This window comes from Rhea americana, unplaced genomic scaffold (genome assembly GCF_003343005.1).
Source record: "Rhea americana isolate MKP2758 unplaced genomic scaffold, rheAme1 scaffold_136, whole genome shotgun sequence".
In the NCBI taxonomy this organism is placed as follows: domain Eukaryota; kingdom Metazoa; phylum Chordata; class Aves; order Rheiformes; family Rheidae; genus Rhea; species Rhea americana.
In genome coordinates, this window is record NW_028185439.1 from 1,738,733 (window position 1) to 1,765,040 (window position 26,308).

General features: G+C 53.0%; 2 protein-coding genes across 3 annotated transcripts in view; one reads left to right on the forward strand and one right to left on the reverse strand.

Annotated features, from left to right (window-relative positions):
* The window catches only part of SZT2 (SZT2 subunit of KICSTOR complex), a 61,606-nt gene extending 39,636 nt beyond the window's left edge, over window positions 1-21,970 (forward strand). For both annotated transcript variants that reach the window (XM_085298205.1, XM_085298206.1), the window contains exons 49-72: window positions 1,452-1,640; window positions 1,768-1,965; window positions 2,345-2,514; window positions 2,698-2,864; window positions 3,252-3,349; window positions 4,231-4,363; window positions 4,478-4,605; window positions 7,461-7,591; window positions 8,086-8,268; window positions 8,692-8,962; window positions 9,218-9,297; window positions 9,647-9,772; window positions 11,511-11,716; window positions 11,838-11,931; window positions 12,968-13,048; window positions 13,498-13,572; window positions 14,648-14,713; window positions 16,007-16,220; window positions 16,512-16,695; window positions 17,039-17,161; window positions 17,443-17,944; window positions 18,261-18,377; window positions 18,802-18,870; window positions 21,211-21,970. In XM_085298205.1, the coding sequence (XP_085154331.1) occupies window positions 1,452-1,640; window positions 1,768-1,965; window positions 2,345-2,514; window positions 2,698-2,864; window positions 3,252-3,349; window positions 4,231-4,363; window positions 4,478-4,605; window positions 7,461-7,591; window positions 8,086-8,268; window positions 8,692-8,962; window positions 9,218-9,297; window positions 9,647-9,772; window positions 11,511-11,716; window positions 11,838-11,931; window positions 12,968-13,048; window positions 13,498-13,572; window positions 14,648-14,713; window positions 16,007-16,220; window positions 16,512-16,695; window positions 17,039-17,161; window positions 17,443-17,944; window positions 18,261-18,377; window positions 18,802-18,870; window positions 21,211-21,354 (3,749 nt within the window). In that variant the 3' untranslated portion in view covers window positions 21,355-21,970. The remainder of the gene's footprint in view (window positions 1-1,451; window positions 1,641-1,767; window positions 1,966-2,344; window positions 2,515-2,697; window positions 2,865-3,251; window positions 3,350-4,230; window positions 4,364-4,477; window positions 4,606-7,460; window positions 7,592-8,085; window positions 8,269-8,691; window positions 8,963-9,217; window positions 9,298-9,646; window positions 9,773-11,510; window positions 11,717-11,837; window positions 11,932-12,967; window positions 13,049-13,497; window positions 13,573-14,647; window positions 14,714-16,006; window positions 16,221-16,511; window positions 16,696-17,038; window positions 17,162-17,442; window positions 17,945-18,260; window positions 18,378-18,801; window positions 18,871-21,210) is intronic.
* A 740-nt stretch (window positions 21,971-22,710) lies between these two features.
* HYI (hydroxypyruvate isomerase (putative)) overlaps window positions 22,711-26,308 on the reverse strand; it is a 17,198-nt gene continuing 13,600 nt past the window's right edge. Inside the window, exons 3-9 of the mRNA XM_085298241.1 lie at window positions 26,179-26,290; window positions 24,307-24,421; window positions 24,057-24,135; window positions 23,784-23,833; window positions 23,356-23,425; window positions 23,065-23,199; window positions 22,711-22,851 (exon numbers count right to left, since the gene is read on the reverse strand). Of these exons, the coding sequence (XP_085154367.1) occupies window positions 22,763-22,851; window positions 23,065-23,199; window positions 23,356-23,425; window positions 23,784-23,833; window positions 24,057-24,135; window positions 24,307-24,421; window positions 26,179-26,290 (650 nt within the window). The 3' untranslated portion in view covers window positions 22,711-22,762. The remainder of the gene's footprint in view (window positions 22,852-23,064; window positions 23,200-23,355; window positions 23,426-23,783; window positions 23,834-24,056; window positions 24,136-24,306; window positions 24,422-26,178; window positions 26,291-26,308) is intronic.

A 26,308-nucleotide genomic window follows, 5' to 3' on the forward strand; every position in this document is an offset into this window, starting at 1 on the left:
GGAGAGGCTGAGGGTGCTCAGTGTGGAAGCTTATCCTGAGGAGAAGAGGGGAATGACTTCCACTTGGTCTGCAGTTACCTACATGAGGAAGAATCTGATGAGCGTTCACTGTTGTTCTGATTGGCCTGGGACTTACTGTCAAGCCAGACATGAGGAGTTTGTGCTCCTTACTATTTAAAGAGGACAACGTCCTTGGAAGGGCTGTGATGTGAGAGGGATTTGTTCTTGGTACCACTATGTTGATACTGCATCCCAGAGAGGTGCCCTGCTGCAGTGAGCAGCTGCATGAGGTGCTCTACCCATCTCCAAAGGAAAATGAAGCTGAGTGAAGTCTCAGTCCCCTCTACCATTGATATCCAGGAGATTACAAACTTCATCACCTGCTGAATAAAGGGTTGTTCTGTGCCTCTTTTGGGGAGAATCATCAGACTAGCCACAGGCTGTTTCTTTAGCAGCAAGGATGTATCAGTGTTGTGGCTGGATTTATCCCAGCATGGAGAGAATGCCTGTCTTCCACACTGTGCTGTGAATCCAGCCAGGTGCTGTCTGGTAGTTGTGTGGGAGCAGGGGAGTCTGATGCCATTCCCATTCTAGTTTCCTGCATGAGAAGGGACTGGGTATGGGCTCAGCAATGCCATGCTGGCTGGGCTCAGCTGGGGCTGAAGTTGCTCACATCTGGACATGTCATGCTTTGGCAATGTTGGTGTAGCTTTGCCTTACAGTCCCCTGAACGCTGGCTTACTCAGTTCGGAGATTTTGAACGGGCATGGGAGCATCTAGCTCCAGCAGGAGGTTTGGACCTCACAGTTCAGCGCTGCTGCTGTTGCTTCCCTGGTGCCCTTGCCAGCAAGTGGGGCACGGGGAATGAGCTCCTGTTTCCTGTTTTCCTGCAGCAAGGCATCATGTGTATAGTCTTCTGCCACAGGGACTCAGTGTCCTGCATGGCCTGGAGAGGGTTGCTAGAGTGTATCTGGGCACTGGTTGCACCTTGTCCCTTGAGAAAATAGGGATGGTGGGCCCCATCCTAGGGGGGAGATCACCCTGCATAAAGGACCTATTGGAGTGAACAGAGATACTTCCCCTCCTGCTTGTGTGGTTGGGCAACCAGAGAAGCTCCTGAAGAGCAAAGTGAAAGCTTGTTGTGATGCTGCAAGAGAGATGTTCTTGGGAGGACAGAGATACTGCACCGAACACACCATGCTTCTTACCCTGGCTCCCCGTGGCCACAGCTAGCCTTTTATCTCCTGGCTGCATCCCCTCCTGTGGGCCCTGCCCGCCTGCTGCGCGCATGTGCCCAAGGCACTGTGGAACTTTGCAACCCAAGTGGAGACAGGATGATCCCAAGTTTCTGGGCACAGGTGCTGGGTGGCCACCCATGCTGCTGTGTCGGCCATAGATAGGGCTTGTTGGGGTGCGCCCAGCACTGAGCTGACAGAGGCCCTTCCTTCTAGGGATCGCGTGCATTGCCCTGACGTTTGTGGATGAGAACGGCAGCCCCATCTCACTGCCCCATGGCGAGCGGCCTGACCCTTTGAAGTTGCCTTCCTCCTCATCTGTTGTGGGCCTGCTGCAGGACACCAACTTCGAGAGCCTCACTGCGGTTAGCCAGCATCGGCCAGAGACGGGCCCTCTGCCTTCAGGTATGGAGCGAAACAGGCTGCAGGCTGCTGATGCGACGCTGCCTCTGCATCCCCYGGGGCTCCTGTGAGGGCCGAGGGCTGCCGAAAGTGGGGAGCAGAGCAGTGCAGTACTGCCCTTTCACCACAGAGCCCTGTGTGCTGGTGCGCCTGGATATCTGGGAAAAGGGGAACATCAGCCTGCTGCAGCTGTCTGAGAAGCTGCGCGGAGCCCTGCGCCATGCTCTCTGTGATGCTGTCATGGAGTTCCTCATGCTGCCAGCCCCGCTCTGCGTGGAGGTCACCTGCCCTCTAGGCGCCACGGACCTGGAGGAGCTGGGCTCTGCAGGTGAGGGCTCGGATGGGGTAGCCACCCCGGCCGCTAGGAAGGCCTTGCTCCTCCCACCTGCGGGATCTGGGCCTATGCTGAGGAGGACTCGCGGCTGCTGGGCACAGGGGCTCTGGAGGAGGGAAGATGCTCTCTCCTGTACTCTCTGTGCTGCATGATGTCTCAAGGCAGAAGCATAATAGAAGATAGGGCTGGAAGAGGCCTTTCTTTAAAGGTCTGTATCTGCTCCCCAAGATAAGGATGGACTTTGCTAGGTGTTGCCAAGGGCTTGCTTCTCTCCAGCCAGGGTCTGACCAGCCATGGTGGCATATGCAGGGGCATGGGAGGATGGACAGCACAGCAGGAGAGACTGTAGARTCTGATTTCACTGTCTCCACAGGAGGTCTTAGGAGAACCATGTCAGAGACCAAGGGTTTGGCCATGGCTGCTGGTGGGGCTGGCAAGGGCTGTCCTCCACCCTTGCACTTCACCTCTACCCCTTCGTCCAGCCCTGGGGAGCCTGTTACGCCCACGAGCAAGCTGGGACGCCGCAGCTTCTGGGACATGCTGGTAACATTGCTGAGGGACAGAGGGGAAGCAGGACTTGGAGGCCCCTGTGGTGCATCAGGCTGGGAGGAATGGAGAGCAGGGAGCTGGCTGGGGCAGGGAGGCCARACTGGGAGTGGGAGATGTGAGAGCAGGGTGCCAGTTGGGCAGCGAATGTTCAGAGGCCTAAACACTCCTCCTTCCTAGAGCAAGGCAGAGTCCTCAGAGCTGGGCAGCCCCAAGACTACTGACGACATTGTGCTGGAGCGGCCAGAAGAGGCTCGCACACGGCGGCGGCACAAGACTGAGAGCGTCAAGCAGCACCTGACCCAGGATCGGGCCACAGCCACAGCTGAACTGGAACAGGCACAGAGGCAAGCACAGCCTCTAGGCCAGGCAGTAGGAGTGCTACTTCCCTTTGCCTGCCATACAGCACTCCTCAGCCTGACATCCTGCTTTCTCTATATACATCTTATCCCTTTGGACCATGTCCCTTTTCCTTGTTGTTTCTCCCTTACACAGTTAGAGGTCTTGATCTTTCTGCTTGGGTGCTGCTGGGAGCACTGCTGGTTCTCCCTGCCAGACCCCCCTCTCTCTAGATTGTAGGGCCCTATGCAACACCTGATATCCTTGAGGTACTAAGCTGGAGGGCTGTAACAACCCAAAAGGATGCACTGCGCTGGTGACGGGAAGGGACTGTTCCACCTTTGTGTCTTTGTCACTGTGGGCTTTGACCTAGTGTTTCCCTTTCTTCCCTCCAGGCGCCGAGCCTGCCAGTTAGAGGAAGGGGATGTAGGTACCATGCACCCACTCTTCAATCAAACCTGCCAGCAGTGGATGGCATTCATGAACCACCTGGGTATGTACCTTAGGGCTCTGCTCCTCTGGATGAGCTGCAGAAAAGGCTTTTCTCCCCTGAGCTGTGAGGGCAAGTCCTCTTATGGCACTGAGCCACCCTCCTTCATCCACTGCTGATCTCTGCCTATTTGTGTACCCTGTCTGCCCAAACCCCACAAGAGTCCCATTGGCTTCAGGGCCAGTATCATCATTACAAAGCCCTGGCAGGAGTCCTGGCATATGTCTGCAACTGAACAAATCTACTAAAGCCTACAATTGCATCTGCTATACTCAAAGTCCAGGGCTTGCTGCATTTGGCTGCGGCTGCTGTGGAGATGGACCCCTGTGGCAGCTGCAGTAACTGTAGAGCTCCATATGTAGCAGGGATGAGTGTCTGAGCTCTTGTAACATACTCTGGAGCTGTGGAGCCACGTGGGAGACACTCACTATACAGAAGGGAGAAGGAGGAGGCAGGCAACAAACCAGAGGAAGGATGCTCTTCCTGGAGGGGTTGGGGTATTTGTGGCTGCCCTCTTGCTGCCTTCTGGGTACCTCTCACCTGTGTTTGTTCTCACACCTGCTGCTGGCAGGTAGAGCTGTCCTTGTCCTTGGGAAATGAAGAAAGGGTGAGGGAATGAAGTGCTGTGCTCAGGGTGTGCAGGGAACTTGGTCCAGGTCTCGATTCACGGGCTGGAGCCTGAAACCAAGGGATATTTTAGTCCCCGTCTCTTTTTCCTCCTCCTTCTCCATATACAGTCCTAGTTCTTCAGCTCTGTCTGCCTCAGATCCAGTCAAGCCAGGAGCTTGCAGCGATGGCTCCCTTTGCCCTCTGCCTGGCCCAGATGGACAGGGCTTGGCTCTGAGGCAGCTTGGTGCTTGTCCTATGGTACTTCTTGCATGCAGGATGCCCATCTGTGCAGCAGTGCTCAGTGGAGATTGTGTCCCGTTTCCTCTTATCCTCCATCCTGGTGGAAGTGGTGAGCCTGGTCACTGCCCTAGCAAGCGACACCACTGTCAAGGTGTTCGAGCGGGTCTGGTAAGTTGTGCAGTTTGTAGGGGCCTGTTTAGGACCAGCAAACACTGATCAGCTGTGCCAGCCTCTGCTTCTGTGGCCTTGCTTGTCAGCTGTCTTCGGTGCTCTCCTTTGCAGTTGCCATCGGGGCACCGCCTTCCTGCCCTATAAACCTGGCCAGAGCGCCAGCCCTCGCCCCGCAGCTGTCAGACACTTCATTCTTCTGGGGCGAAACTTCCACCAGTGGCGTTGCAGCACTGAGCAGGGTGAGTATGTGGCCAAGGTCTGTGGGGCTGGGTGCTGGGGGCTTTTGAGATTGGGAGATATGTGGGCAGGGTACCCCYCGGTGCTTGTAGAGATTGCCTGTGACTGGAGGTGGGCAGTAGGTTGWCTGTTTTCAGTTCTTGTATCCTTATTCTCAGATATTCTCAGATTCTTTGCTCTTATTCTCAAATTTGCTTATGATTCTACATATTTCAAGGCATTCTTCAGTCCCTCATCTAATCAGGGGTTTTCCTAGAGAGATTTTGGATTTGGGGAAGGATCAGGAACTGCATCCTATCTACCTGTCAGTGCACAGCCTTCCCAGAAGGAATAGTCCCTGTCTTCCTGTCAGTCTGTCTTTCTCTAGACATGCCTCCTAGCCTCATCTTTGAGAGGAGATGTTGCTCCAGCRTGATTGTGCTCTGCTTGTAAAGTGTGGCTCACCTCTGTGGGTAGTACTAGTGCCGTGCGCTCATTCAGCCTCAAACAATGTAGCTACCTTGTGTGGCTTTCACCTGTCTCTCCTTGCTAAACATTACTGGTGTATTGTCTATCAAGGGGCTTCTCCTTGGCTCCTCACAGGGAGCACTGAGGGCCCTTCAAGTCTCTTAGGCCACTGCTGGCATGGACCCACCACGTCTGCTGCCCGCTTAGCATTCCTTTCAGTGCAGGTGGACTGAAGTGAGTGAGGATGCTCTTTTTTTTTTGTGATTCAGCCTTGAGGCACAAAAATTGTCCGTCTTCCACTTCCATGTGGTGAGGAGGAATTTCTTTTTTTGAAATAAATTAAAAAGGCTCAGCCCCAAGTTTGTCCACACTGGAGCAGTATTAGCTCTTAACCCGTTGATCACATTTAACTAAAAGACCCTGCTGATGGTACCTTGCAGCTCCCATCCCGTRATATGATTGAAATGAGTATGTTCTCCTATGCTAGTCCTTTCCAGTACCATTTGGACCTGTGAAGACCTAGGGAGTAGTGAGCTCTCAGCATGTAGCACCATGGATTCAGCTTGGGCCTTTTRGGAAAGCTGTTTGAATTATCTGTCCACCCATGCTTATAGGTGTCCTGACAACAGCCTGACATCCTGACCTATTGACTTCGTCTTTCACAAGAGAGCCACAGCCTGCATATCAGAAGAAGTGTACAGAGCAAGCTCCTCCGTTGGGCTTTAGGCAGAGCTCAGGGGTGCTGTGCATGCAGAGGTCGGCAGAATGAGGCTGCAAGTGGTTGGGGCTYGGCAGAGCTGGGTCTTTGTGTTGTCTGGGACCAGTAATCCAGGACCTCCCAATGCGCATGGAACTGGAACAAGAATGTCTGTGGCCCCAAACTCTTGTGCTCTGCTTGCTCCTCAGAGGCTTTTTTGTCAACTTAGTGAAGACAAACTGACCTCTCACAGCCTGGAAAACAGTGTGGCCCACAATCGTGGGTGCTATCTCATACCTTACTGTTCTCTCTTGACAAGGCACTGTGGAGTTGAAGACAGGCTTGTCTGGAGTGTAGCTACATGAGGTGGGGGACTGGGCTGCCCTGCTGGGAAATGTCGARCTGGAGATGCTCAGGGACACACACTGTTGTGATCCCTTCCTCTCCCGTGCCTAGGCTGGGTCCCAGGACAGGTAGCATGTGGCTTGCCTGGTCCAGTAAAGTTGGGCACTGCTGCTTCTGGGAAGCTAATGCTGTCTCTACCTGCAGACAGCAGCAGTGAGGAGCAGCAGCCAGTTCTGCCTGCTTTTAGGTTCAGACATGAGTCACTGTTCAGCATGGTGCTGTTGGAGTGATGGGCTTGAGCAATTGCTGCTCCAAAACCTCAAGCAAAATGGCCTGGGTGTGGAAGGGCTCCTGGTGGTGGAGGACCCTGGTGGCAGGAGTCACCATGCATAACCATAGTTAGGTTTAATGTGGTTGCTCTATGGCTTTTCTAACACCAAAACTGCAKCACTGAAAAGCTTGCAACTGGCAGATGGGCTGTACTCTGTTCAGTTTAGCTTCATGATTGTCTGCATAGTGCTAATAGTTGGGATGTTTTGTGGGATAGGATAGATYAGAAATGTCCTGGGCCATGCTATGTCTTCTACTTTCCCTGCTTTTTTAGAAGAGCAAGGCCAAAGCCAAAGYGGACAGTGTAGTGAGTTAGTTGAAACTGCCTATCAAGTAGCTAGGATGGACCTTTGAGTTAAGAAGTGGTACAGGGAATGGTGGAAATAATTTAAGAAAAGGGGAAAAAGCAGAAGCCTAAGATGTTATCTAGGAAGCTTGGATTTATTCAGATCTCAGCATATTTAGGTGCACAAGAAGTGACCTGGGGAGAGCACAGATCTCAGTGAATGCCAACTATAACCTGTATCACAATGTAGACCCCCCTTTTCAAATGACCAAGCTTGCTCTCCTATCCTTGGCAGTCCCATTTGGAGGCTATTTCACACAGTGACCGATAATGAGAAACTTCTTTATAGTTTTGAGCATCAACTGCATCTGTTTCATAGTGTCCATATCTCTGCAAATGGTACGGCAGAGGAAACGTCTCTTGTAACTGTGTCATGGTAACAAATAGGCCATTGGGGTGATAGTAGTAGGCTATGCCAAGAAATGAGTGGCAGTAGCCCCTTAGCTCTTGGAATAGTCTCAGATAAGACTAGCTGGAGCAAAAAAGCCACATAACTTTGAATATGACCAAGAGGTYTTGGGCAGTCTGTGTGATAGCAGGCCTGGTGCAGGTCAGGATCCCGTGTTCCCGTGAGAGTGCTGAGCTGAACAGTACTGTTCAGGCATGAGGTTCTGTCATGCTGCCTCAGTGGTGTAGGGGATGTAATAGGAGGATGGATTGGCACTGAGAATATTAACTCTGGTGTCTTCCAGCTCACAAAGGTCTTCAGCGCTTTGAGGCCATGGAATTCAGCTCTGCAGAGAGAGGGTCTGACCCAAGCCTCTCTGGGCGAGACCTGGCACCCCGGCAGAGGTTCCTCTTCATAGAGATTGTCGACAAAAAGGTAACAATTATGCGTGTATGATATTGTCTCCTTAAAGCTAGGCTGTTCTTGACTGGCCTGGGATTGGGAAGACAAGGAACAGAGCACTGCTGCAGACACCTGGCCTCTCCCAGGCTGCTAACAGCTGGGTGGGAAGTCCCTGCTCATGCCACAGGGGCTCCCAGTGGTGCTGTGGGGAGTGCTGCAGCCCTCTGCCGCTGAWTCCAACCACCCACCTGTGGATTGTAATTGCCTTTTCCCTCCCGTAGCCAGGCCCATGGAAATATGCAGCCTAGGTAGTTATGCTGCCCAGTACAGGAAGCACCACCACACGTGGCTGTTAACAGGGGTGTTGTCAATGAGCTGTTGCAACTGTCCTAGTCCCAACCTTGCTGTTTGAAACAAGCTGGAGCTGCAGCAAGTACCATGCAGAGCACCTGGCGCAGCCTATATCACTGTGCAGGCTCTCTCTGAGCAGACCATTCACCCTACCTTCTCCTCCTCTCTCCCACCAGCTGACACTCTACACTTATAACTGGTCCCCAGACCTGGGGGCCAACCTGAACTGCTCACTCACTCGCCTGCTGCAGTGGCAGAATGCTCGATCTCACATTGTGCATTGCCTGCTCAGCCAGAAGCTGGGACTCTTCCACCACTACTGTTTCATGGACACACCATGGCACGAGGACAGCAAGCAGGTAAGGCATGCTGCCAGGCAGGGCAGTCCTTTCCCCCTCCTGCGGGGCTTGTCCTGGCAGCTCTGTGATCTGAGGAAGGCTCCAGACACTTTGTGCTTTTGCATGCCAGTTGGCAAGGCATCCCCAGGTGCTCACAAGTCTGCCTGCGGCCATGCCCACCCAGGCTGCTCCTGTCTGCTCTAGGAGACAGCCTGTGGCAGAGAGGTATGCAGGCGCTGCTGTTGCCAACACTCCTGTGTGACTGGAATACTTAGGGTGCACAAGGCTGCTGAATGGGCTTTGTGCTGCATGTTACGGTCATACTGGACAGAGGCCTGCTCAGCGCTTTGGGCATGGTCTGCTCTCCTCAGTGCTAGTAACAGAGATGGCTGCCGATGGCCAGAATTGGGTTTACTCTGTTCTTTGTTCTGTCTGTTTCTTTAGGAGCCAAACCCGTTCCTGAACTCCACTTTGGAGGTGGATGCGCTGATCCGCAGTTCCAGCCCCCCACCTAGTAAGGAACAAGGCCGACTGAGCAGCTCTGCACGAAGTCTGCCATCTCTGCACTTCCATCCCGATGTGGTGCCCTTTGACGAAGCTCTACGGGATGTTAGCGCTGTTAAACGCATACCCCATGGGCCTGACTTGGGACCTTTTGACCCTGTGTCTCGGCATGGGGCCCAATTCCTGGAAATCAAGAGCATGGAGAGGAAAGGTAAAGTAAGAGTGCTTCTGTCACAGGAGCCCACCTAACTGCCTCATCCTAGCCCTGCTCCTGTCAGAGGAGCTCAAAAAGAGCAAAACAAGAGTCCTAGCAGTGGGGACAGTTCTCAGCTGCTCTCTCCTGAGTACTGTGCAGGGACGGGGTATGGCCCGCACAAAGTGTAAGGTGGGTAGGCTGTGAGTGAAGGGGAGTGGTGCCACTTGAGGCTGTGGCTTGGCACTCTTGTGTCTGCTCTCTTTCCTCCAGAACTGGAGAAACAGATGAAGATTGAGAATCTCTTTGTGACCTGGCAGCAGAGATCAGCACAGTCCAACATGCCTATCAGTGTGAGTGCAGCTGGGGCAGGCACAGGGCAGGCTGGGCCCTCCTGTGGGTGCTAGGAGCAGCAGGTTCACTATGACAAGGGGAAGCACTGGAGTCAGAGCAGGGTGCGTTTTGGGGCTGGTGTCTGGCTGTGGAGCAGAACTCTGTGTGAACTTTTGGGGTTTCTGGGCTCCAGCAGAGCTTTGGGAACAGGGCCTCACTGCCCAGCTCTGCCTGGATTGTAAAATGGGGTTAGGGGTGCCTCTAGAGCTTAATCTCCACTTGAGCAATGGGGTGGTGTGGCAGACAGCCTGTTTCTAGGCTTGGTGAGGGATGTGTGCTACAGCTGTTTTCTTCTGCTGTGATGAGCAGCTGGCAGACCTGGAGACTCTGAAGCAGTCCTCACGCCTGGTTCACTACTGTGCTACTCCATTGCTCTTTGACCCGGCCTTCAGACAGCAGATTCAAACTGACCAGCAGGGCAAGGTGGAGGGCAAGGTGAGTACCAGCAGGGTTGGGCTTTGTGCGCAGGGGCAAAAGATGGCTTTGCAGTCCTTTGTCAGGACAGGACCACTCTGAGCTCACCCCTGTGCTACAGGACGAATTTGCATCCTTAGCCCAGGGCTTGCACAATGGTGAAAGTGGAGACAGAGAAAATTTTTGAGTCCTCAGAGCCTTGTTCCTGCAGCCAGGCCATACCTGAGGAAGACTGACTTCCCTTTGCTGCCCAGGGAATTCAACCTAACGTCAAAGAGCGTTGTCTAGTACTGATCAATTGGGGAAGCAAAACTTGCCTGTAGGCATTCAGCAGCCAGACCTGATAAACCTTGCTCACACCCAGCAAATAGCTAGAACRATAGAAAACAAACCAGCTGAGTCCTGCACAGGTTGCAACCCGACAGAGTCCAACCARTGCAGATCCCGTGCCAGTCACTCACAATCTGTGTGTGTGTGTGTGTGAGAGAGAGAGAGAGAGAAGGGAAGAACAGGCTGTTGTAATTTATCTAAGTGTCAAAAGGATTCTGACAGCGTCTTTAAGCAGAGGTTGCTACAGAAATTGAGCGCTCACAAGAGAAAGGGAAAAATACCATCACAGAATGAAAACTTATCTTTGTTTTTGGAACAGAGCAAAATGAAAATTGTCTATTCAATATGAAGAGCCTGGCAGCAGGGGCATCAAGATTGTGTACTGGCTTCTGTATCTTCAGATAATTTGTCACAGTACACACAAGATGCCAAGCTTTGCAATACTATGTAGCTGTTCAGGTTGATCTGAACAAAAAAGGAATGCAAGGAACTTGAGAGGGACCTGAATAACCTGTGAAATGAGTGATATTATGGTAGTTGGGACTTGGTACCTGATGGAAAAGCATGATACAGAGAGAAATTTGAACTCTTTCTGTATTGAACACTAACTGCAGAACCTGTGCAAACAGGGCAGACAGCTCTGTGGATTCCTTCAATTTGTGGACAGCTGCATGCAAAGGGCAAACTACTTAGAGTATGTGAGAAATGGATGTTAATGTTATGGATAATACTCTAATGTTTTTGTAAAGTACTAGTGGGTTAATGGCTTCATCCAGACAGTAGGTGTGAGACCAAGAATCCCGTGGCAAAGGCATTGAACTAGAGGGACTCAAGAGAAGGTCAGTGAGTAGCTGGAGAGACCCCAAGTAAAGGGATTAGTCCTGGGGGAGGTGAATGAAAGAGCAGATAGAAATATGTCAAAGTAAGGACATCAACAAAAGCAACCTCAGTGTCTCACATGCACAAGAAAAAGAGTATTAAAAAAATCAAAAGGCGAACTGAAAATGCTTAAAAGGAAACACTATTGATATCATGTAACTGTGCTATTGAACTAGTGCTAAATCCTGAGAAGTCACCAGGATTCATAAGGGGATTGGACTYTTACTTGGACAGCAGGAGCTGAGGTGCTGTTGAGCCTTATGTGAGGCAGGCATTCTGTGGGTGGGAGACGTGGATTATCCCCTTCTGCCACTGCGCCTTTTTCTGCAGTCTGTTACGATGCTGTTAGGTCAGTCAGGGGCTAGGTAAGCCTTGGATCTGGTGTTCAGCATGCGCACTAGGACAGTGTTTAAGGGAACAGCTGTTAGTGCTTTCTCGGGGAGGGAAGGCCTGCCATCCACTTGACTAGGGCAGATGGTGGTATCCCAGAAAGTGTCCCCTGCTGGGCCAGTCATAGTGGGTCTCCTTAGGAAGTTATTTCCTTTTCCAGAAGCGCCACCGCTCAAATGATTCTACAGCTTCAGGGAGAGATCGCAGCCACAGCTGTGACTCGACAGAAGCGCTGCCCTGTAAGCTGAAGGAGGAGCCCTGGCTGCAAGAAATGTGCAATACCTTCCTGCAGCAATACATCCAGTATCTGCAGAGCATGGGCTTCATTTTGGTCCAGGTGCGACCACCCTCGCCTACTACTCGCAGGTCAGTGATGTTTTGGGAGCCCCGGTGTTAAAAACTGGCCGACACACTGAGCTACCGCCTGACTTGGCACAGCAGGGACCATGGGCTCCACACTCAAGGCTCTCTCTGCTGTTGTTTGCAGTAGTACAAGCCGGATCCGAGCTCTGGCAGCAATGGGTGTGGAGGGGAGAGGGTCCTTTTCCTACACAAAGCCGAAAGCTGAGGGGAGTCCAAAGGTGAGTGCATGTACTACYGAAGAGGTGGAACAGAGGTGGAAGCAATGGGTGTGGAGTGGGGTAGTTCTGGCTGGCTCTTGAATCAGTTTAAGCCAGGAAGGATGTGAAAGGGCAGGGGAAGGATCCAAGCAGGAAAGGTCTATCTAGACCAGCACYGTCTTTGGGATGCTGGGCCACATGAGACCTGCTCCCCCTCCTGCCTTACTTTGGGCAGTCCTGAGAACCCCTTCCTGCAGCCAGGTGGAACAAACACAGGTCTCAAAAGGATGGCAATAACTTGATGAGGGTTCAGAAAACGACCAGAGTGACCTGAGGCCAGGAACGCTGTCTTTGGGTGAGGTGCTGGTGACTTATCTGTCAGAGATGCCTCTACTTATGTGGGATTAAGAGAGAATAGATAAGGGCATGGAAGAGGAATCCATTGGAGTCACTAGATAGACAGAAACCACTTGTGGCTTATGAAATCACTAAAGGAGAATGGAAGATGATCGTGTTTGTTTGCCCTGTTCTGACCTTTCCCTGGACACCTGCTTACAGAACTGTGAGCTAGACAACCTCTTCCAGTTAAAATGAGAAGACAGCTATTCACTGGAATATCTTAGCAGGAGACAGATGAATTTGCTCATGGCTAATCTCTAAATCTGAGTTGGCTGCCTCTAATAGCTGCTCTTTCAGGCAGGTGTGATGTCTGGGGAGCACTCAGCAGGGAGAGGTGGGAGTGAGGCTCTGTGGGCAACATCACTCCTTAGCCACAATCCCCAGCTCAGAAATCTGGAGGCACCCTGTTTTGAGTAGGCACCAGGTGAAAGGGAGGAGCATGTCTGGTGTGCTCTCATGAAGGCTATTTATTAGGTTTTTGGAACTCACAGTCAACTCTGGCGTGCCTGCTGTTCTCCCTCCAGGGAGCTCAGTTGATCAGACAGCCATTCCCACCTCTGCCACAGAGCTTCCCTAGCACTTGGGCTACCTCCCTCCTTGGAATGTGGCTGCTCCCRTGTGCTTCAAAGTCTCTCCAGCTTTGTCCTTCTCTTCCCAGAGCACAAACCCCACTGTTGCCACCTATCATCTACAGAGAGCTCTGCCAGGTGGGATTGTGCTAATGGAGCTGGCCTTCCAGGTGAGAGAGAACAAGTAACAAAATATAGTCTCTGGTGGGTAGCGGGTTGGGACAATCTTCAAAGGACACAGCGGGAGTGATAAGAGGAGTGCAGCMGGGACATGTGGTTTTCCCTTTCTCATCTTGCCTCTTCCATGTTCCTGCAGATTTGTGGGTCAGCAAGGGATACTCTTGCAGAGCCAAGGGCAGTAAGAGCTGCCTGGGGTGGGGCTTATGTAGAGACGAGGGCTGAGCGCCGGGCTCGGTACTCTGCTCAGCCATGTGTTGCCTGGTCTCACTCTGGGTCTGCTTGGTTCAGCTAGGAGCGGAAAGAAAGCCAGGAGCAAGAGCGTTTGGGCTCTATCCCAGATGGTGAAGAGACAGTCTAGGGTGCAGCCATCCTGACAGGGGCTGTTCTTCAGTGAAGAAGCCTGAGGCCTGGACTGTACTCAGTGTACTCTCTCCTCCAGGGCTATTACTTCTGTGTGAAGCAGTATGCGCTGGAGTGCTCGCGGATACCCATGGGCCAGTCTGTGAACTCGCAGGTAATGGCTTTGCAGGCATAACCAATGTTTCTCAGGGCCAGCAGCTGCTTCGAGGGAGGCAGCGATCTCTGGGACAGGGTGGGCGTTTCAGGTGCAGCAAGTTCTGGAGAGCTCTGCTCCCTCCTCCTGGAAAAGCAAAACCATGCAGAGCCTTCAGCAGCCACATGCTTTTTATGGGATGCTGCTTAAGCAAACCTGGAGTGCAGTGAAAGTGTGTGGGAAGTTTGGGAAGAGAATGACTCTTGTCCTAGCTGGATGAACAAGAGAGAGCAGTCTAGGAAGGAATAGGAGCAATTCTGGCAGATGGCTGCACAAAGAAAAGTCAGACCACGGAAAGCTGGCAGCTCTCTTCTTCTCTTGAGCAAGGAGGAAGCAGAATGGCTGTGAGCCTGGCTGGTTGCCCTTTGCTGGAGATCCCTTTCTGCACCATGAGCCCTAGTTCTTGACACCTTCATGCCTTGCTCTACAGCACTACAAGGCTGCTTGCTCCCTTCTATGTGGCGTGTCAAGGTGCCACTTTCTCTCACCTGTCCCCAAGGCACTGGGTGGCTGCCAAAGAGCTGGCTGCTCCCAGACTGTCTGAGGCAGGAGGTCCTGCATGACCATACTGTCCTTCTCAAGGTGGCTTCTTAGCAAGACTGTGTCTTACATATGCCAAGAGCGGTTCTCCTGAGCCAGAGCATGCTGGGGCTCCATGGCAGTCCCTGAAGGTCTGCTAAGCCTTTCCTGGGGAACCTGCCTATACACAGGGCAGGATTACCAGGCATTGCAGGGAATGTCTTTGCTTGTTCTGGCTGATTTGGGAGAAGGTTTTGCCTGGTTCTACAGTGGGAGGGGACAGTGCTGGGAGCAGTGGATAAGGGGTATGGGGCTTGCTGCAGGGGCCTGGCTGACCTTCCCACATGCCAAGACTAGCCCAGAGTTACCTCAGGTGGGGCAGTTGGGCTCCTCTGCTTCCTTTGCTCCCCTTGTCCCACCATGGGCCTGTGTCCCACCCTGGGCAGGCTGGATGCAGGGACAGGGCTGAGCAGTGCCTTGTCCCTCTTCCCACTGGCTGTGCATCTCTCTCCATCAGGGCACTCTTACAGCCAGAGCTCGCAGCAAGAGCTGCATGGGACCCAGCTCCGTCTCTGAGTCTGCGGTATGTCCTCTCCTCCCACTGCTATGCTGGGCACAGCAGGACCTGCTAGTGCAGGGCTGAATCTCCCACTGGCTGTGCTTTCACCCTTCCTGCCCTAGCAGCTGGCTGCCAGAGCTGCCTCTTGCCTCCTGTGCTGGTGGTGGCATGTATAGCAATATATGTGCCACAGTGGGCAGCACAGCTCGGGAGGAGGACGGGGTGGGCTCTGAGTGCTCACATGGGGACAGTGGGGGCAGTGCATTGTGTTCCTTGCTCTTCGCTCCGCCTCTTCTGGGACAGCTGCAGGCTCCTCTCCAGGCTGGTCTTGGCTGTGCTGGTTGCCGTCTGGGTGTTTGTGGCAGCAGCAATGCAGGCAGTGCAGAGAGCAAGCCTGTTCTTGTGCCGGTGGCTCCTGTCTGCTGGTTTTCCCTGCTTGCCCCCATTCTTACACCAAGGGATTATGGTGTGGGTCAGTTGCCCAAAGGGATCAAAGAACTGAGAGAGAGCAAAATGGCACCATCAGCTCCTGGTATGAGGGCAAGGCCAAGGCCTTCACTGACACTGACCCCTTGCACAGTAGCTTTAGTTGTGCTAGAGGCACAGTCGTGGCATGTGTGTGAAGGCCAATACTCTGTGAAGAACTAGCATGCTGAGCAGAGGTGCCAGCCAAGTGCTGGCAGCTCCTGCTAGGACACACCAGCCGCTGCTGGATCTGGCTTTCCAGCAGCCTGCCTGGGTCCCTGCTAGTTATTGAGCACAGGGCAGTAGCAGCTCTGTCATTGCCCATCTCTGGTGTCTGGGTCCAGACACTCCCCCCCAGGCCCCTGTGCTGCCTCCTGCCCTGGGAAGACAGGAGGATTCAGGGGTCCATCCCTCTACCTGTAGATACGGATCTTGCTGGCACTGCCACTCTGGTCCATCTCTGCACAAGGACTAGAGAGTGCAGCTCAGCACTCAGCTGAAAGGAGGTCATGTCCTTCACAGCCATGTGGCTTCCAGCTCGAGGTGGAGATGAGCCCCTTGCCAAAAGGAAGGCAGTGCTAATCAGTCTGTGCTGCTACTGGAGACCAGCARTGGGGTTTTCATTGTCCCAGCAGCAGGGTCAAGTGTAGAAGGAGCAACAAAGCTGGATCCCTTGGTCCAGGGTCCAGGACTGCAAGTCTGCTRTTTGCACTGTGCCACATGGCTTCTGGGCTGCATCCTGCTCTGGTGTTGGGGCAAGGGTGATCACAACCTTGCTGTCAGCAGGGTGTTTTGCAGAAGGGTGTGAGGTGCTTATAAACGTGCCTGCCTTGACTCCCTGTCCCTCCCCAGCTCTCCATGCTCTTCACGGAGGAGTGTGACAAGGTGCGGGACCTCATGCACGTGCATTCATTCAGCTATGACTTCCACTTGCGTATAGTGCACCAGTATCTGCTGGGCTCTCATATGACCCTCCGTCAGGGCTACCATCTCACCAGCTTCCTGGAGGATTTCATTGCCCACCACCCTGACATACCCAAATTTGGCCGCAACCATGTTTTCCAAGGTGAGTAACTTGGTGTGTGATCAGTCTGGAGCTGATTGCCTGCCCATAACGTGGCAAAAAAGTTCCAAAGTGCTCTACAAGCAAACCTGACCCTGCGAGTATCCAGTGAGATGACAGGGAGAGGGTGACATGGGGTGCCCAGCTGTAGGAGAAGTCTGTACTGCCCTGTTGCAGCAGGGATGCTGGTTGCTCTAGGGCKCTGTCCCTCAAAGTAGTTTGAAGGGACACTGCTCTGCCCAAGTAACAGGTGCTGAGCRACTGTTGTGATACCAATATGTCCTCCCTCGCTAGGCACCCTGGCCCTGCCCACCAACATGATCACTGCACACCAGCTGTACAACTACATCGCTGACCATGCCAACACCTACCACATGAAACCCCTGCGCATGGCCCGGCCAGCCACGGGCAATGACAGCAAGAAGGGGGCACCAGGCACAGAGCAGAATGAATATGCGTTGGTCTCTATCTGGAACAGGTGAGTACATCTGCTTCCGGTCCCTGGAGCTGTCCCAAATTGACCGGGGAGAAGCTGCCCCAAGGTGCCAGCAAAGCTGATACTGTCCTCTATAGTGCCAGGCTGCAGTTCTGCTCCGCTTTGCTGATGGCCAGCACAGGTGGTGTGAGAGGTTTTGTTTTTTTTTTTTTTGTGTGTGTGTGTGTGTGTGTGTGTGTGTGTGTGTGTGTACACACATGCAGTTGCCACACTTCCAGGGAGTTCTGCTGTGTCCTATCCTTCGTGCACAGTAATATTGTTGTGGCTGAGAGCTCTGGGAAAAGGAAGTGAGATCTGTTTCACACCGATATGCCTTTGCTCGTAGCTCGGGCTCCTACAAGGACTCTGAAGGTCTGCGTCATCATGATGACTTTGACGTGTCGCTGCTGGTGTGTCACAGTGCAGCACCATTTGAGGAGCAGAGCGAGGCAGAGAGACGCATGCTCCGGTGAGAACTGAGGGTTCTGAGCCACATCACTAAAGCTTTTGGCTGGGGACAAGGGCTCTGGGAGGGACCAGCTTTGGGACCCTGTGAGCAGGTGTGATACTGTCTGGGGAGGCTCCTTTGCAGGGGACTTTGCTGTGTGGAGTCTGTCCAGCAATGCTGTCCCTCTGTCTGGGCAGAGGAACCSCCTTACTGGCAGGGACAGAGAGGCCCGTGGTTCATTTGCAGCCCAGCTGGGAAGAGAGCAGCCCTTTCCTAGCTCATAAGTGTCTCTTTGCTCTCAGCTTGCGTTTCTACGTCATCATGACTAGCCAGCGGGAGCTGTTCCCCCGRCTCACGGCTGATATGCGGCGCTTCAAGAAGTTGCCGCGCTTGCAGCGGGAAGTGCTGGAACCTGTGGTGGGCCGGGCTGCATGGGAAGCAGCAGAGCCAGAGTCAAGCCTGGAACAGCAGCAGCCAGCGGAGCGAGAGCTGTGGCAGGATGTGGAGGACAGCAGCGAGTTTTACGCAGGGGGCACGCAAGTCAAACTGGGGCCTGGGCTCTTTTATACCTCGCCGCTCTTCCCCTTGCTGGCCTCTGAGGTGGCCTCAGCCCAGAAGCAGCTCAGCAACATGGTGCAGCTTGCCAAGTGCCACTGCCGCAGGGACAACCTCTGGAAGCGTCTCTTCCTTCTGGAGCCTCTGGCTTCTGACAAACTGAAGCTGGGCAAGCTCTCACTGGTGGAGCTGGAGGAGCTGCTTGATGCCGTGCATGGGAAATCCATTGCTGATGTTGACCCTCAGCTGGTGAGCAGCAGGGCCAAGAGGCATGGTGTCCAGCAGTCACTGCTGTGCCCTGGGGAGGGAGTAGGGCTGCAGGGGAAGGCTCTGCAAGGCATGTYTCTTCCTACTTGGTGAGAAAGCAGAGGCAGGAATATGCCTTCTAGTGGGTGCAGGGGGAGGCTGCCCAGACCTGCGTATGGAGAGTAAATGGCCTTGGGTCAGAGTGCCTCAGCGAGCTCTACGGGATGTGTCTCTTTAGGGGTCTGGATGCTCTAGCACTATGGCTGCTGGTGCCATGGCTGGATGAAGGTTGAGGTCAGATCTTTTCCCATGTCCACAGGGATGCTTCCTCACCATGACAGTCTCCTGGTACCAGAGCCTCATTAAAGTGCTGTTGAGTCGCTTTCCCCAGAGCTGTCGGCACTTCCACAACGCTGAAACCGGCACCCAGTACCTGGTAAGAGCCAGGATCTCACTCGCTTGCGGCTTTGTGCCCCCTGCCCAGGGCCTGCCTGCCATGGCTTCCTGTTGCATGAGCCTGGTGAGCGCTCTCAGGAGGGCATGGGTGCTGCCATGGTGTTATTCTCCACACTGCCACTGGTGCAGTGTGGTGTATGTGCTCCTGGAGTGCGGCTGTGTCTGCTTATCTGCCTCCAGACAGGCAGGTCACCATTCACCCTCCAGAGCACCATGCCTACAGTTGCCCAGTGTATATCCCTGCAGTTTGGCAGTGTCACCCATGAGCTGGGCAGGGTTGCACTTTCACTGCTGCATTGTGCTACCAGTATTGCACATCAGTACATTCCCAGGTTGGTGCTTTTCTTTCCCTGCCTGGGTTTGTACTGTCTCTTTTCCAATGTGTGCTGTGGCTCTCTTGACAGGTTGTGCTTAACCAGAAATTTACAGATTGCTTCGTTCTTGTGTTTCTTGACTCCCATTCAGGAAAGACGGTAAGAACTTAAGAATGTAAGAGCAGCTATTACCTGCTCAGATTGGAAGTCTGTCTAAATTCATCCAACAGTGGAGAAGAGCAGGTGCCCACRGGGAGAGTAAGAGCAAGTCAAGAAGCTTGTGACACCTTTCCCAAATACTTTCCCAGCATCTTACAGTCCCTTTCCTCTCCCAAGATTGTTTTTTAGATCATGTTTTCAGTTGACTCTTTCCAGGATAAAAAGTCCTTGGCTATTCAATCTAAAGCTGGACCAAACTTGGGCCTGGCTGAAAAAGTGGTCACTAGTGCCGCAGACTGCTTCTACCTGGAGAGAAGGGATGGGGACCTGCACTGCGAGGGTCCTAGGAAAATTGCACCTGTTTTGGCCTTCTTCAGACTTGATGGCAAAAATTCTCTGCCATCAGCTGTGCACCAGGCAGAGGGCAGGATGGCTCATGGGAAATCCAGTTCCACAGTGATGCTTTCACCGGGAATGCAACATGTCTGATCCCTTTGTAAATAAGTTGCACTCCATCTTAAAAGTGGGTAGGAGAGAGGGAAGAGGTTATGCCTGCGAAAAGGCTGCTCAGAGCCTTCAGGCTCTGATGGCAAAGAGCCCTTCCCATCTCACGCTGGCTTTTGAAATTTTGTCGTGGCCAGTTTTATCCTCTCACACCAGTGGCAATTTTGAACTGAAGCATCTCTTCACTGGGCTGGTACTGGTCTTTCCCTGACCCCTAGACTCCCTTGCACATCTGAAGGTGGAATTTTCTCCTACYTCTATTTTGCTGTGTTAAACAAGCTGAGCTCTTCAAGCCTCTGCTACTAAGAAAGGCCTTCCCTTCCCCAGTGACTTTATTGTCCTTCAGAGCCCTTTTCGTTAAAGTCAGCCTTTGTAAATATGGATGTCTGGGACTGTACCTGGTATTCCAGAGGAGTCTCACCAGAGCATGTTGCACTTGCACTGCTTTCCTGTCCCTGCCCCTGCTCCACTCTACTCTGATAGAGCCTGGGGTGGTTGGTATTAGCCTTTTCCTGGCTATGTCACACTGGTGATTTTGTCAGCCTGTGGTCACTGACRCACCCAGACCCTCTACCACCTCTGTCACTTCCCCTCAGTGAACTCCCAACTTGTAGCAGAAATCCTTCATGTTCTTAACCTTGTATTTTATGCTTAACACTCATCCGTTTCCTGTGGCCTCTCAAGAGTCTCTAGGGTTTCTTTTTGAATTATCTCAATCCTCTTTTGTATTAGTGCTTCAAATTTTATCAGCATGCTCCTCATCTTTGTACTAGATTCATTATAAAGTACTAGACTACGTGAGTCACAAAACCTGCCCTGGAGGAATTCCATTTGTAACCTTTCTCCAGCCTACTACTTCCCCTTTCAGCACTACCATCTTCACCTTATAATTTTTGCATCAATTCATATCTTTTTCAGCTTACCTAAATTTCCCATGTGGTTCTATATCAAATCCTTTCTGAAGCTCAGATAAGATATACCATGATTCCTTTGTCTAGAAATATTACGTTATCAAAGAGAACTCTAGAGTTAGCACATTGCTTTGGTAAAACAGAGCTGCATTTACTTCRTGGTTGTTTCTTCCCAGGCCTGCTCTAAAGCCTTGCACACTGTTGGAGTTAGGCTCACAGATCACTTCCTCTTCGCTCTTAAAGGATGGCAGCACATTTGCTGTTTGGCAGTTACACAGCTCTTCTCACGGCTTTAAGAGTTTGTTAGAAGAGCCTGCCTACTAGATGTGAAGTCTGTTCCAGCTCTGAAGATCACCCAGTCCCCTGTCTCTTGCCTCCGCCACACTGATCTATGAGTGCACTGAGCCACTTGCATTTTTCTTGTGCTTCAGTTTTTGTAACCTCTTCTGAACCCCATTTTCTGTCCCCCTCTGCCTTTGCCTGGCCTTGTCAGTACAGTCGTTATGAGAACAGAGGTGCAGCTAGCATTTATTTTTGGAATTGCAGTTATTACATTTAATCTCCTCCTCGTCCTCATTTGTTGCACTCCTACTCTTCACCTTAGGAGAAATTTCCCTCTAATTTCCCTGGAGGCAGTAAGATCCCCTCCTCTCCTGAGGCAGCTGACACAGGGTTTGTTTAACTGCAGATTCATGGGGGCCTAGGCAGGAGGAGTGGGCATGTCCTCACACCTGATTCTCACCAGGACAAATGGGAGGAGGTTTAAACATGCTCTGTCATGGGAGGAGACACTAGCTTAGTGCCCTTGACATAGGGGATTTAGGCCTCCTTCTGATACCTGGCTGACGTTGCCACATGAGTGCCTGTGTGCTTCGGTATGTACTTGCYTTAATCCCACCCCTGACCCGCTCCTTCCTCTCAGCAGAGCCTCACAGTGGTTTTTCGGGAGCCGTTCCCTGTGCAGCCTCAGAACAGCGAGAGCCCTCTGCCGCAGCTTGTGTCCACGTACCATCACCTGGAGTCAGTTATCAACACTGCCTGCTTCAACCTCTGGACAGGCCTGCTCTAGCACTGGAGCCCACATCCTGCAGCGACACGTGTACTCTTTGCACATCTGTGCCAATGGTGATGATGGAGAAGAACAGGCCTTCTGGTACCTGGGCTCCAGCATTGCAGGCAGCACCACGAGCAGCACACACGGGTACCAGACTGAGGAGCTGGGGAATGCGTGTGGGCAGCCTGGCTCCTCTTGGGCTGCAGCTCCTACTGCACTTCCACTGTTCACTGGCTGGCTGGTGTGGCCCTCAGCACACTTTTCAGCGGGTCTGTACTGAATTATTTTGGATTGAATTGCAAGGACAGGAGCTTGGCTGCTGCAGCCTGGTAGAGTGGCTCTCAGGGACATGGCTTTAGTATCTGCAGGTGAGTTCTGCCTGCCGGGCACGTGTGGAGGAGCACGCTGCATCTTCTGGCATGGGGCAGCAGTGTACTTTGCTTTAGGTGAAGAGGCTCCTGCACTTAGGGGTCTGGGCAGTGAGGCTGCCCACTTCTGGCCCTCTGCTTTTATCAGGAGAGCACGGAATGAGACAGGAAAGGTGAACTGGACCAGGGGAAAGGTTATTTTTTTGGAAATGTACACTAAAGCCATTGCTGTATCTGTGAAGTAAACTGAACCAGACTCCCCACTTGTGTGCTGCTGGCTGGCCTTCTGTAGAGGCTGCAGAGGCAACTCTGACCCTGCAGGCCGCCTCTCACGTAAGCAAGGCTGGAGGGGGCTGGCTGGATTTGCACTGGAGTCTTGTACTTACTCCAGAGCAACAGTAATATATCCCTCTGTCAGCACAGAGTGTCCCTGTGAAGGAAGCTCAAAGCCTGGTGCCTCGGTTTGGGGACATGGCCTCTGTGCTCAGTCCCAGATTGAACTGGGGGGTTCTCTTGGGGAGCCTGCAAGGGAGCTGGCTGCTTCACTTTTCCCACCTGCCTTTAGGCCTTGGCACTCTGACCTGAGCATCTTGGCCATGCAACAGCAGCCTCAAGAACTGCAGGGTGTGGAACAGGCAGGATGTCAAAGCCCACAGCCCCAGGCCCTCTTCCCCTCATACCAGCTGCAGCTGGACTGGAAGAACCCACTTCCTTCCCAAGCCCAGCAGTGCCTGGTGTGCTGCTGAGGAGGTTAAGGTGCTCCTGTGTACCTGAAGCCATCTTCAGCTCCAGGACTGCCCAAGCCACCCCCAAATATGACTTGCGGCAGATGGTATTTAAGCAGATGAGGGTCCAACTTTCTGTGCTAGCCTAGCAGGGCCTGCTACAGGCCTGCAAAACAGCCTTGGTCTTAGCAAACAGCAGTATTAAGGAGGTGACTAGGACACAGAAGCTCTTAACCTCACTCTGGAAATCTCCCAAGTCAAACAGGGAACAGACTTGCTTTTCTGTTTGGGCCATTGATTTGACTTTTATTCCAGTGATTTCATTCTGTTTTACTCTGTTGCCTTTCCGGTCTCTCCATGCCACAGGCCTCGGCTCTCCCAGTACGAGCGCAGCCAGCCCAGACCTTCCACTGTATCACCTACAGCAAGAGACAGGGTTTCCTGCTGGCCTCCCCAGGCACGCTGGAGCTAATTTTCCTGCAGGCAGAGCCCTCATCCCCAGGTGGGGTCCCCCCCCGGCYCACTGTGCCTGCACAGCCCCCCTAGGACATGCCTGCTTTTTTCATGGACCCCCACAAGCTGGTCTGTTCTGGGATCTGCCAGTGGCATTAAGACCCTGCAGGCCCACTCACCTTTTGGAGCGTACTCGCACCCCACGTAGCCAGTGTAGCCRAGGGACTCCAGGAGCTGGAAGAGGTAGGGGAAATTCACCTCCCCAGGGCTGTCGGGCTCATGCCGCCCTGGCACCTGCGCAATCTGGATATGACCTAGGGAGAGTAAGAGGCTCTTTGCCCAAGGCAGCTGTGCCTGCAGCCTTCTGTAGGCATGGGACAAGGTGACCTGAGAGCAGCCCCTCAACCCTAGCCAGCCACCGCAGAGCGTAGGGAAGCAACTCCTGCCCCATGTACGTGTAGGAGCCCTACCTATGAGCGGGAAGTATGTCTCCAGGTTGCGTGACAAATTCCCATCCATGATCTGGCAGTGAAAGATGTCCTATGTGAGAGAGGAGACAGTGTAGCCTGTTCAGCAGCAAGTGGCTGGGGAGGGTTGTGCAGCAGTCCTTGTCCCTCCCTGTRCCCCAAAAAGGGCTACAAAGCCCCAAGCCACCAGGGCTCCCCTGTGCTGCCAGGCCCTGTGTGCAACATGCTAGGGATGCTGGAGCAGGGCTGAAAGGCCCTGAAGCATCTGAACCTTTCCTGTGGCCCTCACACCACTGTGCTGGGCATCTCCTTCTGCCTGCTGTATTTTGGCTAATACTCAGCTTCACCACAGAGCTGCGTTTGGCTTTACAAATGGGAAGCGAGGTTCCCTGGTGGAAGGTGAACCCTTGAGATGCACRATGCTGACTCACCAGCTGCAGTTTCAGGTTGGGTCGCCCCACCTTCTCCAAGATGGCAGCAGCTGAGGATGCAAGAGATGAGTGCTAGTGACTCCTATGCTGGGAGCTTCAAGGTTAAGCCCTGAGACCCCCGTTCATCAGCTGTGCTCCCGCAGCAGGTCCCTGCATGTAAGGCAACCTCTGGCTTTGCTCTTGAGCAGCAGCAAGGAATCTGCCTTGAGTCAGAATGTTTAGGGGCTCATTTCCTGCCTTGAAGGAGACTTTGAGGAGAGATGTCTGCCTTACCTTGGTGTGGGGTGTTCAGAAAGTAGCGGGGGTCAGTGATGCGACTGTTAATAGGCTCTATCAGTCCAATCATGTCTTCCTGTAACACAGTGGTATCACCCCATGGAGCATCTTGTCACCTTTGCAGCAGGCAGCTGCTGGCTTGTGCTGCAGCTGGGAGCACTCCCTSCCTGTGCCAAGCTGGTGGGGGACTCACCGCCCTCAGTCCCCTACGAGCTGCACCAGTGAACAGGACCCGTTTCCTAGTTACCTGGGCCAGGACGTCAGCAGCATATCGAAGATTCTCAATAAATGTGGTTTCCATCTCGCCTGCCACTGCTGCTCGGTCTGCACCCACAGGAACCCGCCCAGCCATGAGATGGATCCTGCAGAGAGATCAGCTGTGGGCAGTAGCTCCCRTCTCCAAACTGAGCTGTCAAGCACTAATGCACCTTCCTCAGCAGGTAGAAAACGCAGAGAGGGTAGGGAACCAGACACAGAACATGCATCAAAAGTAATTCTCTTCCGTGCAGGAGGCGAAACAGGCTCCAGCGAGCTGCAGGGATACAARTCTGCATAATCCCATTCCAGTACTCAGAGGGACAACTTTGAACCTAGCAAGTGACAAATCATGGGCCTTGGTTCTTCCCTCTTTTATCAGCTGCCACCTCMCTCGTGCAAAGGCCAACCTCAGAGATTCAGAATTCAGATCAGAGTTCTCACAGGCTCTCACTACGGGAGCTGCCCTGAAGCCATCACGATGGACAGCAGGCACACTGTCTCTGCTTGGGGCAGAACAGATGCCTTGTCTTGCTGTTTGCTACAGCCAAAGGTTTAGAACTGGGAGAAGAAAAGGTGGCCAGCTGCTGGGCTAGTACAGGCTGCACGCAAAGCTCAACTGCAGGGCAAAAACGAGGATTTTAAATGATTTGGTGAAGGAGTACTGTGAAAACAAAACAGACTATCATCTCCCTGTTAACAGAGAGAGTGAAATGACCTGTAGACCTCAGTCTGACCTATCCTGTAGGCAGGGTCTTAGATTAAATTTTGAGAGAAAGAATGATGCAAAGAGCTAAATGGAATAAAAATGGAACACTGTWTTTCTGAAGTGGATTGTGCCAGGCTAATTGCATCTCTTGCAATATATCTACTGCACTTTGATCAGTAGGGACTTCAGTAAAGCAACTGTTGTGGTGTCACAGCAGAAATTACTAGTATAAATGGGGGGAAAGGGGGACTACTGTGTGACGAGAAGAACAAAAACCTCCAGGAGGCATTACAGGGTAAGATGAGTGCATAGGCCCTTATGAAGGGTCAGCTTTGGGAATGCTCTGAGTAAAAACACTAACTGCCCTGYGTGAAAATATTAACTGTCTTAGGACTGTATGCAGGAGCATGCAAACAGAACTGGCTTGTGCTCCCAGCAACGGAAGCATTGCTGGCACAGCAGAAAAGGGCACCTCATCACAGGAAGGTCTCTGTGCCCCAGRGGGCTGCAAGGTGCAGCAGTACAAAGGCCAAATCCTGTGCAGAGGAACAGCCAAGGCTGGCAGCTGAAGTAGGAGCAAGTAACACGGAGAAGTGCTTTGATGTAGTCATCCTGAATCACCTGAGGCCCAACAGGGGCCTGCTGCCTCCTCCCCACACTAAAGTTAATTGCTTTGGGGTATGAAAGGAGCAGAGATACCTACCAGCAGCAGGGGGAAGGTTTGCCCTACAGAAGGGGGTTGGCCTGTTCAACACAGCACTCGACAGGGGCCTCAACTGCTGCCCAAATATATACTGGGGTAGAAGTATGGCTGTGTAAGCTGCAGGACAAAACTGGCCAAGAAACCAGGGCTCAAGAGGGAGCCAAAAAAAGGGCAGCTTGTGGGCAGAGATGCTGGAACAGCGTTCTGCAAGCAGAGGTGGTACAATAATCACCCTGTTGGTAGGAGAGTGACTGATCGAGGAGGCAGACAGTGCCAGCATGGGGACTGTGTGAAGAACGAGTGCAGGGTCCCTGCCTAAGGTGGTACGGGACAGCGTAACCAGCACTGCCTGCAGGCGCCCAGGGCCAGCGCCACCTCAACCAGGCCGTGGTGCCCCGGGCGCAGGCAGCAGGGGACAAGCAGTCTGGTGCATTGCTCCCCGACGCACCTACCTGGGGCAGTCCACAGCCTTGGCGTACTGCACGGCCCTGGCCAGGCCCTCGCGGAAGGCAGMCTGCCGTCCAGGCACAGCCCCCAGCCCCATCTCGCCCTTGTCAGGGTCCCCTGCAGGGAGAGAGGGAC